At 57.8% G+C, this 12,407-nt stretch overlaps 1 protein-coding gene across 1 annotated transcript; it reads left to right on the forward strand.

Moving 5' to 3' along the window:
* Positions 1-4,102: 4,102 nt before the first annotated feature.
* On the forward strand, positions 4,103-11,429 carry Plpp2 (phospholipid phosphatase 2). Its single transcript, XM_059251863.1, is given in 7 exon segments — positions 4,103-4,257; positions 6,728-6,879; positions 7,008-7,282; positions 10,002-10,059; positions 10,236-10,412; positions 10,592-10,698; positions 10,700-11,429. Coding segments are annotated over 7 exon segments (969 nt in total). The 5' UTR covers positions 4,103-4,205; the 3' UTR covers positions 10,848-11,429.
* The last annotated feature ends 978 nt before the right edge of the window (positions 11,430-12,407 follow it).

A 12,407-nucleotide genomic window follows, 5' to 3' on the forward strand; every position in this document is an offset into this window, starting at 1 on the left:
GGACGAAGGCCTTTGCGCACAAGTATGGGAGTCTGTGCTGGACTGAGCAAGTGGATGTTGGCTTGAGAGAGACAGCCTTGGAGGAGGGAAAAAGCATCCCAGAGCTGGAGGATCTGGGCCTGCCACTGCTCTGAGCCTCAGGCTCTCTGGCTTGGTCAGAGCTCTGGGGTATGATGGGCCCAGGTCTGACTTCATTGTCCAATCTTCTGTTCACTTCTCAGTGGCCCTCAGTTTCCCAGTCTGTAGCTCTTTAATGGGGTCACCAGGTAAAATTCGAGTACTTGGATTCCCATGACAAGCTATACACTGCTTTGTGCTCACATTTCCGCTGACAGTGGCTTGTTACCCTGCTACTCAGACCCTCTGGACTTGTTTGCCTGATCCAGCAGCCCCACCCCGGGCAGCCATGGAGGACTGTGGCATTGCCTGGATCCAGGCCTTGTGGCTGGCGTGAGGCATGATGGGTGTGGTGACTTGGGATGTTCAGAGCCTCAGTGTAGATTTCCAGAGACGCGCGTGTATGGGGGAGCCCCCAAACTGAGGGCAGGTCCACTGGGGGTGGGAACCCCTCTGCCTCTTGGAGCTCTGACCATCAGAAAGACACTTACCGTGTCAGGAGGGGTGAGCAGCGGTAATGGGGCCACCAAGATGTCTACCTCGTCTGTCTGTCATGGAGCCCCTCCTTGCCTGCCCCTCAGTAGCCATGTCTGAGGAAGGGGGCTGTGGGGACGGAAGTGAGCGCTCACACATGGCCTGCTGTGTCTGAGAGCAGAGCATCACCATATGCACTGCCGCCAGTACACCTGCTCAGCCACCCCTGGGCCCCTGCATGCTGGTGATGTGTGCGTTGTGCAGCCACTGGCTCCTGGTGCTCATGCAGAGGAGCAGCTAGGCAACCGGTAGGAGGTGCACAGCCTGGGCCTTGCAGGTGACTGGCATGGGGTGAGGGCTCGGGAAGAGCAGAAGGCCACTCTGCAGTGCCCTGGGTCCTGAGTCCGAAGGTGGCCCACTCTCCATGCTGCCCTCTGCCGGCTGGTGCTTCCTGTTGAGCAGGACCCTATTTGTAACTGCTGATTTCCAGAGGTCCTAGGCTGCAGGGCCACACCCACACTTCCTGCCTTGGTCACCATCTGCCTGCATCAGACCATGTGGGACCCTGACTCTGGGGAAGGGGGCACTGAAACAGCCTCCAGATCCCCAGAGAAATGGAGAGCTAAGGCTGTGTGTATGTGGGAGGTGTCTAATATGTGTAGATCCCTCTGCCCGCTTCCCAGGTCCTTTGCGGCATTCAGACACTGATGCCTCAGTAGCCAAGAGTCCCATGGCCAGAGCTAGCCCTGAGCTCCATTGCCCTGGGCCAACAATGTGCCCTGAGGGAACAGGAAGCTAGCAGGACTGACAAGTCCCCTCTGCCCCAGGGAAGGCCGGGCTCCTAGCTACGTTCCCTGGGGCCCCTGCACAGGAAGGCAGCTTGGCCCAGCGTGGTCTGGTGAGAGAATTCTGCTCCAGAAGTTCTTCACCCCCTCACTGTGGCCACGCTGGTAATGGATTAGGACCTATGACCCCAATCCTAACCTTAATCCTAATTTTTGCCGCCTCCACAAGGTTTTAATGCTGACACTGCCAAAGGATTTTAACGACTGACCCAAATCCTTCCAAGAGGGAAGGATGGGAGAAAGTCCATGAAGGTTCATCTCTCCACAGTCTCCCTGCTTATCCAGGCTCCCCCTCCTCCAACTCCCCTCCCCCTCATCCCCTTCTTCCTCATACTCCTTAGGCCCCAACCCTCCTCCAGCCTCCACTTTCTCCATCAACATGCTCCATCCTCATCCTCTTCCAGCCTCATTCCTTCTCCAGCCTGTTCTTCCACCCTTCTCCAGCTTCCTCCCCCTCCCACTCCCCTCCTCCAGCTTCCTCCCTCCCCCTACTCACCCTCCAGCTTCCTCCTCCCACTCCCCTCCTCCAGCTTCCTCCCTCCCCCTACTCACCCTCCTCCAGCTTCCTCCCTCCTCCCACTCACCCTCCTCCAGCTTCCTCCCTCCTCCCACTCACCCTCCTCCAGCTTCCTCCCTCCTCCCACTCACCCTCCAGCTTCCTCCCCCTCCCACTCACCCTCCTCCACCTTCCTCCCTCCCCCTACTCACCCTCCTCCAGCTTCCTCCCTCCTCCCACTCACCCTCCTCCAGCTTCCTCCCTCCTCCCACTCACCCTCCAGCTTCCTCCCCCTCCCACTCACCCTCCTCCAGCTTCCTCCCTCCTCCCACTCACCCTATTAGTCCTCCTCAGCCACATCCCTTTTCCAGTCTCGCCCTCTCCAGCCCCCTCTCCCACTTCCCCTCCAACAGTCTTCCTCTCTTCCACTGCATTCCTCCTCCCCCACACCCTCCTTCCCTCAGGAGCCTCCCTGCCCCATCTCTGTGTCCTTGCTCAGTGCCCCAGTCTCCTCTATCACCCCCTCTTTCCTGGCTCTCCACGCAGCACACAGCAGGCACTCAGTAAGGGACCCTACAGTATTGGTTACACAATTGCAATGTTGCCCTGACTTGCTAAGACTTTCTTATGGTTAGGTCCCAGGTAAACAGGTTAAAGGGGGCAGGAAGGATGCCACAATTCATGAGTTGTCGGGAGCCAGGAGACATGCCACATGTGTTGCAGGCATGACCCTGGCACCTCTGAGTCATGTGCTGCAGACATGGGTGGATGATGTGAATGAATGCTGGAGTGGAGGTATAGGGGAGCTCTACTCAGAGTGCCTGCCCTCAGAGTCCTGCCCTCAGAGTCCTGCCCTTAGAGTCCTGCCATGAGAGCCCAGCCTGCCAAGGACTGCCCTCGTCTTTAAAGGGTCAGGCCTGCAGCATAGATGGGGAGTGGGTGTGGGGGATGAACATGGGCGACATCTGGAGCCAGTTTTCTGCACGGTTCTTGTCCAGCCCCGGTGGTTGGCAGGTTACTGTGTGTTGAAGGTGCCGCCTGCCGACTTTATTGGCCACTTCTAGGGTGCAGGGCCCTCCCTTACCCATGAACAGGCCACTATGCACTGCCCCCTCCCGGGACCACAGGGCAGGCACCTGGGTTTTCTTGGGACCTCTAAGGACAGCTCTACCCCAGGTGACATCCTGCAGGAGCAGGTCAGGGGGATCTTTCGGACTTTCATCCAGGAGCTGTCCTCCTGCCCTCCTGTCCTCAAGTCTCAAACATCTTGAATCTCAACCCTGTGGTGGGAGAAAGGCTGATGAATATGGCCTAGGTGGAGGCCTCAAGGAGCTGTGACCTCTGGAGGGGAGGCTTCATGAGGTGGCCTCTTAAACCTTTAGGTGGTCACAGCCCGAAGGATCTCGTGTGGGCATTGGGAGCCTGAACTTCCTTTCCAGAGTCCACATGCCCTTGGCTCCCAAGTGTCCCTGGCCCAGGGCTCCAGGACACCTCCGGGACAGGGTAGGCTGGGCTCCATTCATGAATCAACTCGGATTCTCTGTGGCTGTCCCTAGAGTGGATAAAGCAGGGGCATGATCCTGACCCTCCCACCACGCAGTGTCAAAGAACCTTCAAACCTGCCAGGGACTACAAGATGCTAGTTCAGAGGGAAGGCGGGTCTCTACCTGCTACAGGACTTGATTGGTTTCAGAGGAGTCAGTAGTCCAGTGCAGGTGCCCTCCCTCGGAAAGGCTGAGGAGATCGACTCCTGAGTGTGAGCTTGGTGCTGCCCAGGCAGCTTGCCCTACCCGCAACTCTACATTACAACTGCAGTACCCCGCCCAGGTGCTGGAGACATTTGGGTGACCTCCAGCCTACTGCCTAGAGATTGGCGGCCCCTCCCAGCCAGAAGACACCTTTCCAGCTGGGAGACCCCAGTCTGGCTTTGGAGCCATATTCTTAGCCTAGAGTTTCCGGAATGCCAGCCTGGAGACTTCTGTTTGTCCTGAGACCCCTCCCAGCCCCGAAGCCCCCGCCCCTCCACACCTGGGTCAAGGTAGCAAACACATCCCTCAGGGCCTCCGCCTTCTCCGGTCCCTCCTGCCTCCGCACTTTCTCTTCGTGCCACGCCCTCCTCTAGCCCCGCCTCTGCCTCGCCCGGGCCCTTTCGTCAAGCCCAGCCCTTTCCCTGGGCCGGGCAGTCTCCATGGCCATGTGATCCTGGGGCTGCTGGGACGCTCCGGAACAGCTGGGACAAGCGGGGGTCGCGGGCGTCCCTGGGCGGGGGCGACATGGAGCGGAGGTGGGTCTTCGTGCTGCTGGACGTGCTGTGCGTGCTGGTCGGTAAGAGTCGGGGGACCCGGGGGCGGGAACTCTCTCCCAGGTGCACGCTCCCACGGTGCCTCCTGCCAGTGCGCGTTCGGGATGCGGACGGTGGTGACCGGTGCTCCCCACTTCCCTGTGCGCGCCCTGCCAGCCCTCCTGGGCGCTTGGCGTGATCCGGGCTGCCTATCTACCTGTGGCTGTTCCCGGGTGGGGGGTCCCGGCAGCAGGAAGTCACTCGAGTGCCGCGGGGCGACATGACTCACTTGGGCGGGGCGGCACCAGGACCCTGCAGGCCAGTGACCCGTGGCCAAGGTCCAGCACGGTGCCCCCGGGAGGCGGGGACGGCCAGGCTCGCACAGACAAACCTGCCAGTCCGGTTCAGGCCGCGGGGAGGAGCATTCTGAACCCCCCCAGGCGCGAACAAAGGCCAAGTGTTTGTTCGGGGGCCCAGGGGACAGTGGCTGGATCCTTCCCCGAAGGCTGTGACGGGGTGTCGTCTGCTCCCGTCCATTCTGCTTCTCCCTCTGGGTCCATCGTCCACATCCCGGAAGGATATTCTATTTAGCTTCGCCCTTTGGCAGCCAGGAGGCCCCGTGGGACATCCCCGAGCCTTGGGCACCCTTTTTGACTGTATGGGTTTATTAAAAACATTTCTGTTGCTTTAACTGCGTGCCAGGCACCGGAGGACTTGGAAATAGTTTACATTTTTCCTTGGAAAGTCCTGGGTCCCCAGAGGCGGAGCTACCCGGGGAGTCACAGCCGCAGGAGGAGGCCAATGCCAGCCTGTTGCTCCCCTTAGTCAGCACAGGCTTTGGGTGCTGGTAGGGAGGCCCTGCCAGCCGGAATGAAGGAGGCCCTTGACTATTGGTGGGGACAGCGTCCCCTAAAGATACCCACGGAAGGTGGAAGGAGAGGAGGGGACACCCCTGGGAGTCAGTGTGCTGGCCCACACCTGCCGTGCAGCCCAGCCATGCTCAAGCCTTGCAGCGCGGCTGTGGCTGTGGCCGTGGCTGTCCCTGTGGCCGTGGCCTGCCTGGCATGTCCACTCAGCAGACTCACTGACTCCAGCTGTCTCCGTGATGGTTATCACCAGATCCTTTAACTTTGCCGCCTCCTATGAACAAGATAAGGGATTTCCTCTGACCTCATCTCTGTTTCCTCTGACCCTCTCTTCTCCTTCCCCCCTCTCCCCTGCTCTCCCCCCCCTCTCCTCCCCTGTGGCTGTCTCACCTTGTCCTCTGACCTCTTCTCCTTCAAGCCTTCTCTCACTGTCACGAAGCCTGGCCCCTCCCAGGGGACACTGCTGCTGTCACCCTCACTTTTTAACCCCCCTTCTTAGCTTGGTGATGTTAGCACCTTCCTGGATCCTGTCCCCTGTGGGCACTGTGATGGCTCAGCCTGTGTAGGGACTGTTCTCTGGCCCCTCCGTTTCCCCGTGTATGTATGCTAAGGGAAGGCTCATCTTGTGTTCTCCTGGCATTCAGGACCTGAAAGCCGCACCCTCCACACCCAGCTTTTCTGCTCACGGGCAAAGGGCACTTGCCCAGCTTTGCCTCTTTGGGGTGTCTGTGTTCCTGTGCCTGTGGAACACGGCACTGCCCAGCGTCCTGTCCTTGTGACCGGCTCTCACCCCCCAGCTGCCCTTGGTTGCAGCTCTGGCCACAGCTTCACTGCTAGGTCATTTTCCAAGAGTGTCTGTGTCTCTGGGCTTTGGCCTGAGCCTCCCGAATCCAGGGCTGGCTCCATCTTGTCCACTGTGTAGCTGACACTGGCTCAGAACTTGGAGTGAAGGCAAATAAGGAAGCAGAGAGTCGGGGCTGGAGGGATGGCCCAGCACTCAAGAGCACTGACTGTTCCTCCAGAGGACCAGGGTTCAATTCCCAGCACCCGTGTGGCAGCTCACAACTGCCTGTAACTCCGGGATCCAACACCCTTACCCAGACATCCATACGGGCAAAGCATCAGTGCGCATTAAAAACAGTAGGCACTCTAGGGTGGCGCTCTGGCTGTGCCCTTGCTGTGTGGTCCACAGCCCTACAGCTTTGCGTTGCTAGATGACCTTACCTACCTGTCCAGTGCCCCACCGTGAACACAGCAGGCCCCTTGGTGTTCCTGTGCAGATGGGGCAGTCCAGCCAACTCTCACTAAGGTGACCGTGTGGTTCTCTGTGGGGACAGGAGCCATGAAGAGCAGCGGTGATCCATGGGTGCTCGTCAGGAGAGGTGCTGAGAGGTGCCTCTCGGAGGAGTCATTGTGCTTGCAGTGTGTGTGTGAAGGCTCTGATTGCCGGTGCTGAGTCAGCCCTAGGGACCCGACGGGAGGCGAGGGGGCAGCAGGGTAGAGCTGCCCAGTAGCTGGGCTCGTTAAAGAAGCCACCGGAATACTTTCCAATGGGGTCATCGCAGAGTGGCCGTGATACCAGTGCAGATAATGTGTGGGCAGGAATTTGCACTGTGGAGAACCATGTGCTTTCCCTGGCTTCCCACAGCCTCTCTGCCCTTCGTCATTCTGACCCTGGTGAACGCGCCATACAAACGAGGCTTCTACTGCGGAGATGACTCCATCCGGTACCCCTACCGTCCAGACACAATCACCCATGGACTCATGGCTGGGGTCATCATCACAGCCACCATCATCCTTGTAAGACAGAAAAGTGCTTGGGTGGGGACTGGGTCAGCCCTGCCCTGAGGTGTGTAGGACTCCACTCCCCAGCAGGGAGTACAGTGGGAGGTGTGTCTGCCACTGCTCTGCCACTGTTTCGTTGGCAGGTCTCGTCGGGGGAGGCCTACCTGGTGTACACAGACCGTCTCTATTCACGCTCCGACTTCAACAACTATGTGGCCGCCATCTACAAGGTGCTGGGGACCTTCCTGTTCGGGGCCGCTGTGAGCCAGTCTCTGACTGACCTGGCCAAGTACATGATCGGGCGTCTGCGACCCAGCTTCTTGGCTGTCTGTGACCCTGACTGGAGCCGGGTCAACTGCTCTGGCTATGTGCAGCTGGAGGTGTGCAGGGGTAGTCCTGCCAATGTCACCGAGGCCAGGTAGGTACCGCTTGCAGCCCAGGCAAGGCTCTGAGGGACAAGAAGTCTGGAGCCTGGTGAATGGAGAAAACCCATTGGCAGAGGCAGGCAGAAAAGGCGGCCATGGGTCTTCCTCTGTGTTTTTAGCAGGGCAGGTACACAAGTGGGCAGTCTCAGGGTTCACTTGTCTGGGAGGCAGTGGCCTGCCCTGCAGAGGTGGGGTGACGGCCCCCTGCCCCTTGAGGCGTGTGCTGAGGGATCTACTGTGACTGAGCGGTTGCCTCTTCAGGGTCCTCTGTGGTGAGCTTGTTTGCTCTGAGCACGGGTCCCTTCTCGTCCCGCTCTTCCGAGCCCTGCTATTCATCCTTGGTGTGGCCTGTGTGTCCTGCATCCTCGCTCTGTGATCTCCGCTGAGCCCTCTCTGCTGGCTCTGACCAGCCATTAGGCCTTCCAGGGCTTTTTCACTTTCAATACTATTGGCATTTTCACATCCATAATGCAGTTTTTGTTTCTTGAGACAGGATCTCACCAGAATGACCTCAAACTTCTCATCTTCCTGCCTCAGTCTCCCGAGTGCCGGGGTGACAGGCTTGTGTCACCATGATTGGCGTAGAATGTCTTCTTGGCTTTTGTCCCTTCCTTCTGTCCTCACAGATGTTCTCATCTCTGGATGTTTCCAGTGACTGGCCGCAGTGTCTATCCCTGAGCTCGGCACTTGTGTCTCCTCATGAACTGTTCTATGTGTGTGTTTGTGTGTCTGCATATGTGTGTGGGCCTGCAGTCAAGCGTCTTACTCAATTACTCTCCACTATGTCAAATATATAAGATATTTATTTATTTATGTGCATGTGTGGTTTCCTGCATGCATGTATGTACACCAGGTTCATGCAGGAGTCCATGGAGGTCTGAAGAGGACACCAGATCCCCTTGAACTGGAGTTACAGATGGTTGTCAGCTGTATGTGGGTCCTGGGAAATGAACCCTGGCCCCTGCAAGGGCAATGCGAGCTCTTAACCCCAGAGCCGCCTCTCCAGTCCCTCTCCACATTTGCCTGTAAGACAAGGTCTCTAGCTGAACCTAGAGCTGTACAGTTGTAGGCTGGCCAACAAGCTCCGGGGATCCTTCTGTCTCTGCCTCCCCAGGCCTGGGATTACGGGATGCAGCACACACCTCCCTTGTCACCTGAGTGTTAGGGATGGAACTTAGGTCCTCACGCTTGCGGAGAGGGCACGTGACCCGCCGAGCATCTCCCCAGCTCTTTAGTCAGCTTCTGTTTATTAGCCACGCCATGTGTGTGCGTGTGTGTTTTCTCTGCATGCTTTATATTTTTTTTATGCAAACAGTGATTTTTGTCCGTTTGTCTATTTGTGGCCATACTTAAGAGCAAACCCATGGCTTTGACTGGCACGTGCCAGGAAATGCCTTTAACACCGAGTTACAGGGGAGAATGGACAGTGTTGGTCACCGTCTATTTAGTGGCGTACCCGAGGGAACGGCTGTGCTGTCGTCAGCGTAGTGGGTCAGCAGGACTGGAATACACTTCTACTTTGTTTTCTTATTTTGTCTGCCAAGATTGGGGAGTGGCTCTGTGGGTGCTCTGGAGATGCCTGGCCCTTCGGAGCCGCCCAAGGCAGACCCCGGCTGCTGCTTGAGCTCTGAGGCAGCAGTGACTAATATCTTTGTAAGGTGAGGTGATGGTCAGTACCTGGGACCCAGCTGTCACAACAGTGGCCGTGACAGTATTGGGTGACGGTGGCAGTACTGGTGACCGCTGCCTGCCGCCCCCATGGTCCTGCTGGCCATGCCTGCTCCAGGAGCAGGTGAGGGAGCTGGAGTTGGTGATGTGAGGGTGAGATGGTCGCTCCAGGGCCTTCTGATGGAGTGTCCTGTGTGCAAGCCTTCCCTCAGGTTAAGAGGCTGGAGAGATGGCTCAGAGGTTCACCCCTGGCTGCTCTCCCAAAGGATCTGGGTTAGAGTCTCAGAACCCACAAGGCAGCTCACAACCATTTGTGATGCCCTCTTCTGGCCACTTGCCGGCACTGCATGCATGCGGCACAGATGTAAACAACAGTATATACATAAAATAAAGATAAATAAATTTTTTTTGTTTGGTTTTTCGAGACAGAGTTTCTCTGTGTAGCTTTGTGCCTTTCCTGGATCTCGCTCTGTAGACCAGGCTGGCCTCGAACTCACAGAGATCCGCCTGACTCTGCCTCCCGAGTGCTGGGATTAAAGGCGTGCACCACCACCGCCCGGTGAATGTAAACAATCTTTTTTTTTTTTTTTTTTGAGACAGGGTTTCTCTGTGTAGCTTTGCGCCTTTCCTGGAACTCGCTTTGTAGACCAGGCTGGCCTTGAACTCATAGAGATCCGCCTGCCTCTATCTCCCGAGTGCTGGGATTAAAGGCGTGCACCACCACCGCCCGGCGATGAATAAATCTTAAAGATGATTTATTTTTAGTGTGTGTGTGTGTGTGTGTGTGTGTGTGTGTATACGCGTGCGCGCGCACGCGTGTGTGTACACAGGCACATCCCTCAGAGGCATCAGATCCTCTGGAGTTGGAGTTACAAACAGTTGTGAGCAGCAGGATGTAGGTACTGGGCACTGAGCTCGGGTCCTCTGCAAAAGCAGTCCGGGCTCGTAACTGCTGAGCATCTCTCTAAATGATGGTCCTGCTTGCCATCATTTAGAGTTGCACCCCTCCTTCCGGGTTCCGCTGACCGGCTGCTCTCCCCCCAGGCTGTCCTTTTACTCCGGACACTCCTCCTTCGGCATGTACTGCATGTTGTTCCTGGCGGTGAGTGTCCGCCTTCTTCCTGGGGAATCTTACTCTCCCCTCACTCCCGCCCGGGTCTTACCCTGCACGATGGGGTATGTGGAGGGCTGAGGTAGGGGGGTTGATGACTCTTGCGCTGGGCGGGGCAGGGTGTGGATACCCACGGGCCCAGCTGACGCAGGCTGATACCCCAACAGCTGTACGTGCAGGCCCGGCTGTGCTGGAAGTGGGCCCGGCTGCTGAGACCCACGGTTCAGTTCTTCTTGGTGGCCTTTGCGATCTACGTGGGCTACACCCGCGTGTCCGACCACAAGCACCACTGGAGTGATGTCCTCGTCGGCCTCCTCCAGGGAGCCCTGGTGGCCTGCCTCACGGTGAGCCCTGCTTGCCCATCCTGCAGCATCTGCCCTGCCTGACCCCTCTGTTCCTGCGATCTCTGCCTGCTGCTCTGCCCCTCAGAGCTTGCCCCTCGCCACTGGCCCCATCTACTTCACAACCCTCTGGCTCCTCCCTCTGGTCTTCTGGCTTTACTCACTGTCTTCCTCTCCCCCAGGTCCGCTATGTCTCAGACTTCTTCAAGTCCCGGCCACCCCAGCCCTGCAATGGGGATGAGGAACCCGAGCGGAAGCCCAGTCTGTCACTGACGCTGACCCTCGGCGACGGACCTTAGCCACTATGAGCACCCAGTCTCTTCCTGCTTTGGAAGCCAGGAAGCCATCTGTGGGCCAGCCATGTGTTGGCCCCCTGGCCCTGGTCAGGCACTACGACGTCTTTGGAGCTGCCCCAGGGTCCCAGCTGGTGACTGTTAACCAGTGTCTTGGGTGCCTGGCTGGCCCTGAGTGTGGGCAGGGTCCATCCTCATCGCTCCTTGAGTGCCGGGAACACAAGCACACGGCCTCTAAAAGATGAGGCCCTGCTCCGAGGGCTGTCTCGCACCACCAAGGGCTTTTTGAGAAGGGCCATCCGTGCATGGCCCCAGGAATGGGCTGATCTGAGATGGTACATGAAGTCAGCACCCTCCCTGACAGTCCTGCCGGCCATGAGCAACCCTTTGTCTGCCTGGGTGGGGCAGTTGGCCTTGGCCTGGGGCAGGGATCACAAGTGTGAAAGAAGGCTGCTAAACCTTGGGCTGCCTAGAAGCCCGGGCTGCCTGAAAGGTCGGGGCTTTTGGTCTGGATCCTGTTCTCAAGCCTGCAGAAGATTCCTGCTCCAGGCCTCCACGCCCCTCCCTCAAGCTGGATGTCCCGTCCTGCCTCCACGCTGTCCACATGGACCAGATGTGTAGCCAGGCCTTGGAAGTGGGTCCTGGGTCTGCCATTCCCATCTATTCCAGAACATTTAAAAGTTATTTTTTCATGGGAGGGTGAGTTATAAACTTTGTACCAAACGTCTCTGATCTGAGTGTTGATTTTTCAGCTCTCCAGGTGAGATGGCCCTGCTGCCTCGTTCCCTAGTGTCCTGTGTTGGACCCGCCCAGTCTTAGCATTGACTTGGGAGACCGAGATGTGGCGGGGTGTTCTGTATACAGGTCAAGACCAAGGCCTTATAGCCATTGTGGCCTTCCTTGGTTGTGGTGGATGCTTATGTTACGTCCACTTTAAAACACAGAGACCCTTCACGGACCACATTACTCGTGCCTGAGGATGTTCCCAGGGTGCCTTGCCAGTCTCCCAGGGGCATCGGAAGTGCTGACAGGCCTCACTGTAGCCCAGGACAAGGTGTGTGTCTTTCTGGGAATGGTCAGGCTCCTTATGTACTCCTCAGGTCCTTGGGTCAGAAAGCATGCGGGGGGGGGGGGGGGGGGGGGGAGCAGTTAGTAACACCCCTTTCTCCCTCTTCTCCGTAGAGGCTGGGTCCAGATTGGGTCACCATGATCCCAGATACCACTAGCAGTCACTGAAAGCCAGCAGATCCATGGGGCTTAACCCGACCTAGGGAGCATGCTGGATGCCTCGTGCACTTGGTAGCTGGGTGTTCAGTGGCTGACACAGCCTGCTCTTCCATATTTTCATGGGGATACTCTTGGTTAAATGCCTGCCTGCCAGTGTCCTCCAGCCAGTGTCCTGTACACCAGGTTTCTACAGGAACCAGCTGGTCCATTACTGTCAGAGGCCCCAGTGAGAAGGTGTGGTCATGTTGTCTGAGCCCACCAGGGCTCTGTTTCTACAGATCCTTTGCCTGGCCAGCCAGGAGCTGAGCTGGGCCTCCTCCAGGCACCCATGCCTGCCTGTCAGGCTGGCAAAGAACTCAGTCTAGCAATCACACTGGGTGTGGGGCACACACCTGTGACATTAGCACCTGAGGTAGGAGGGTGGTGAGTGTAGCCTGGGCTGGAGTGACTCTTCTGTGCATGTCCGTGAGTGTTCACG

This window comes from Peromyscus eremicus, unplaced genomic scaffold (genome assembly GCF_949786415.1).
Source record: "Peromyscus eremicus unplaced genomic scaffold, PerEre_H2_v1 PerEre#2#chr22_unloc_1, whole genome shotgun sequence".
NCBI classification, from domain to species: domain Eukaryota; kingdom Metazoa; phylum Chordata; class Mammalia; order Rodentia; family Cricetidae; genus Peromyscus; species Peromyscus eremicus.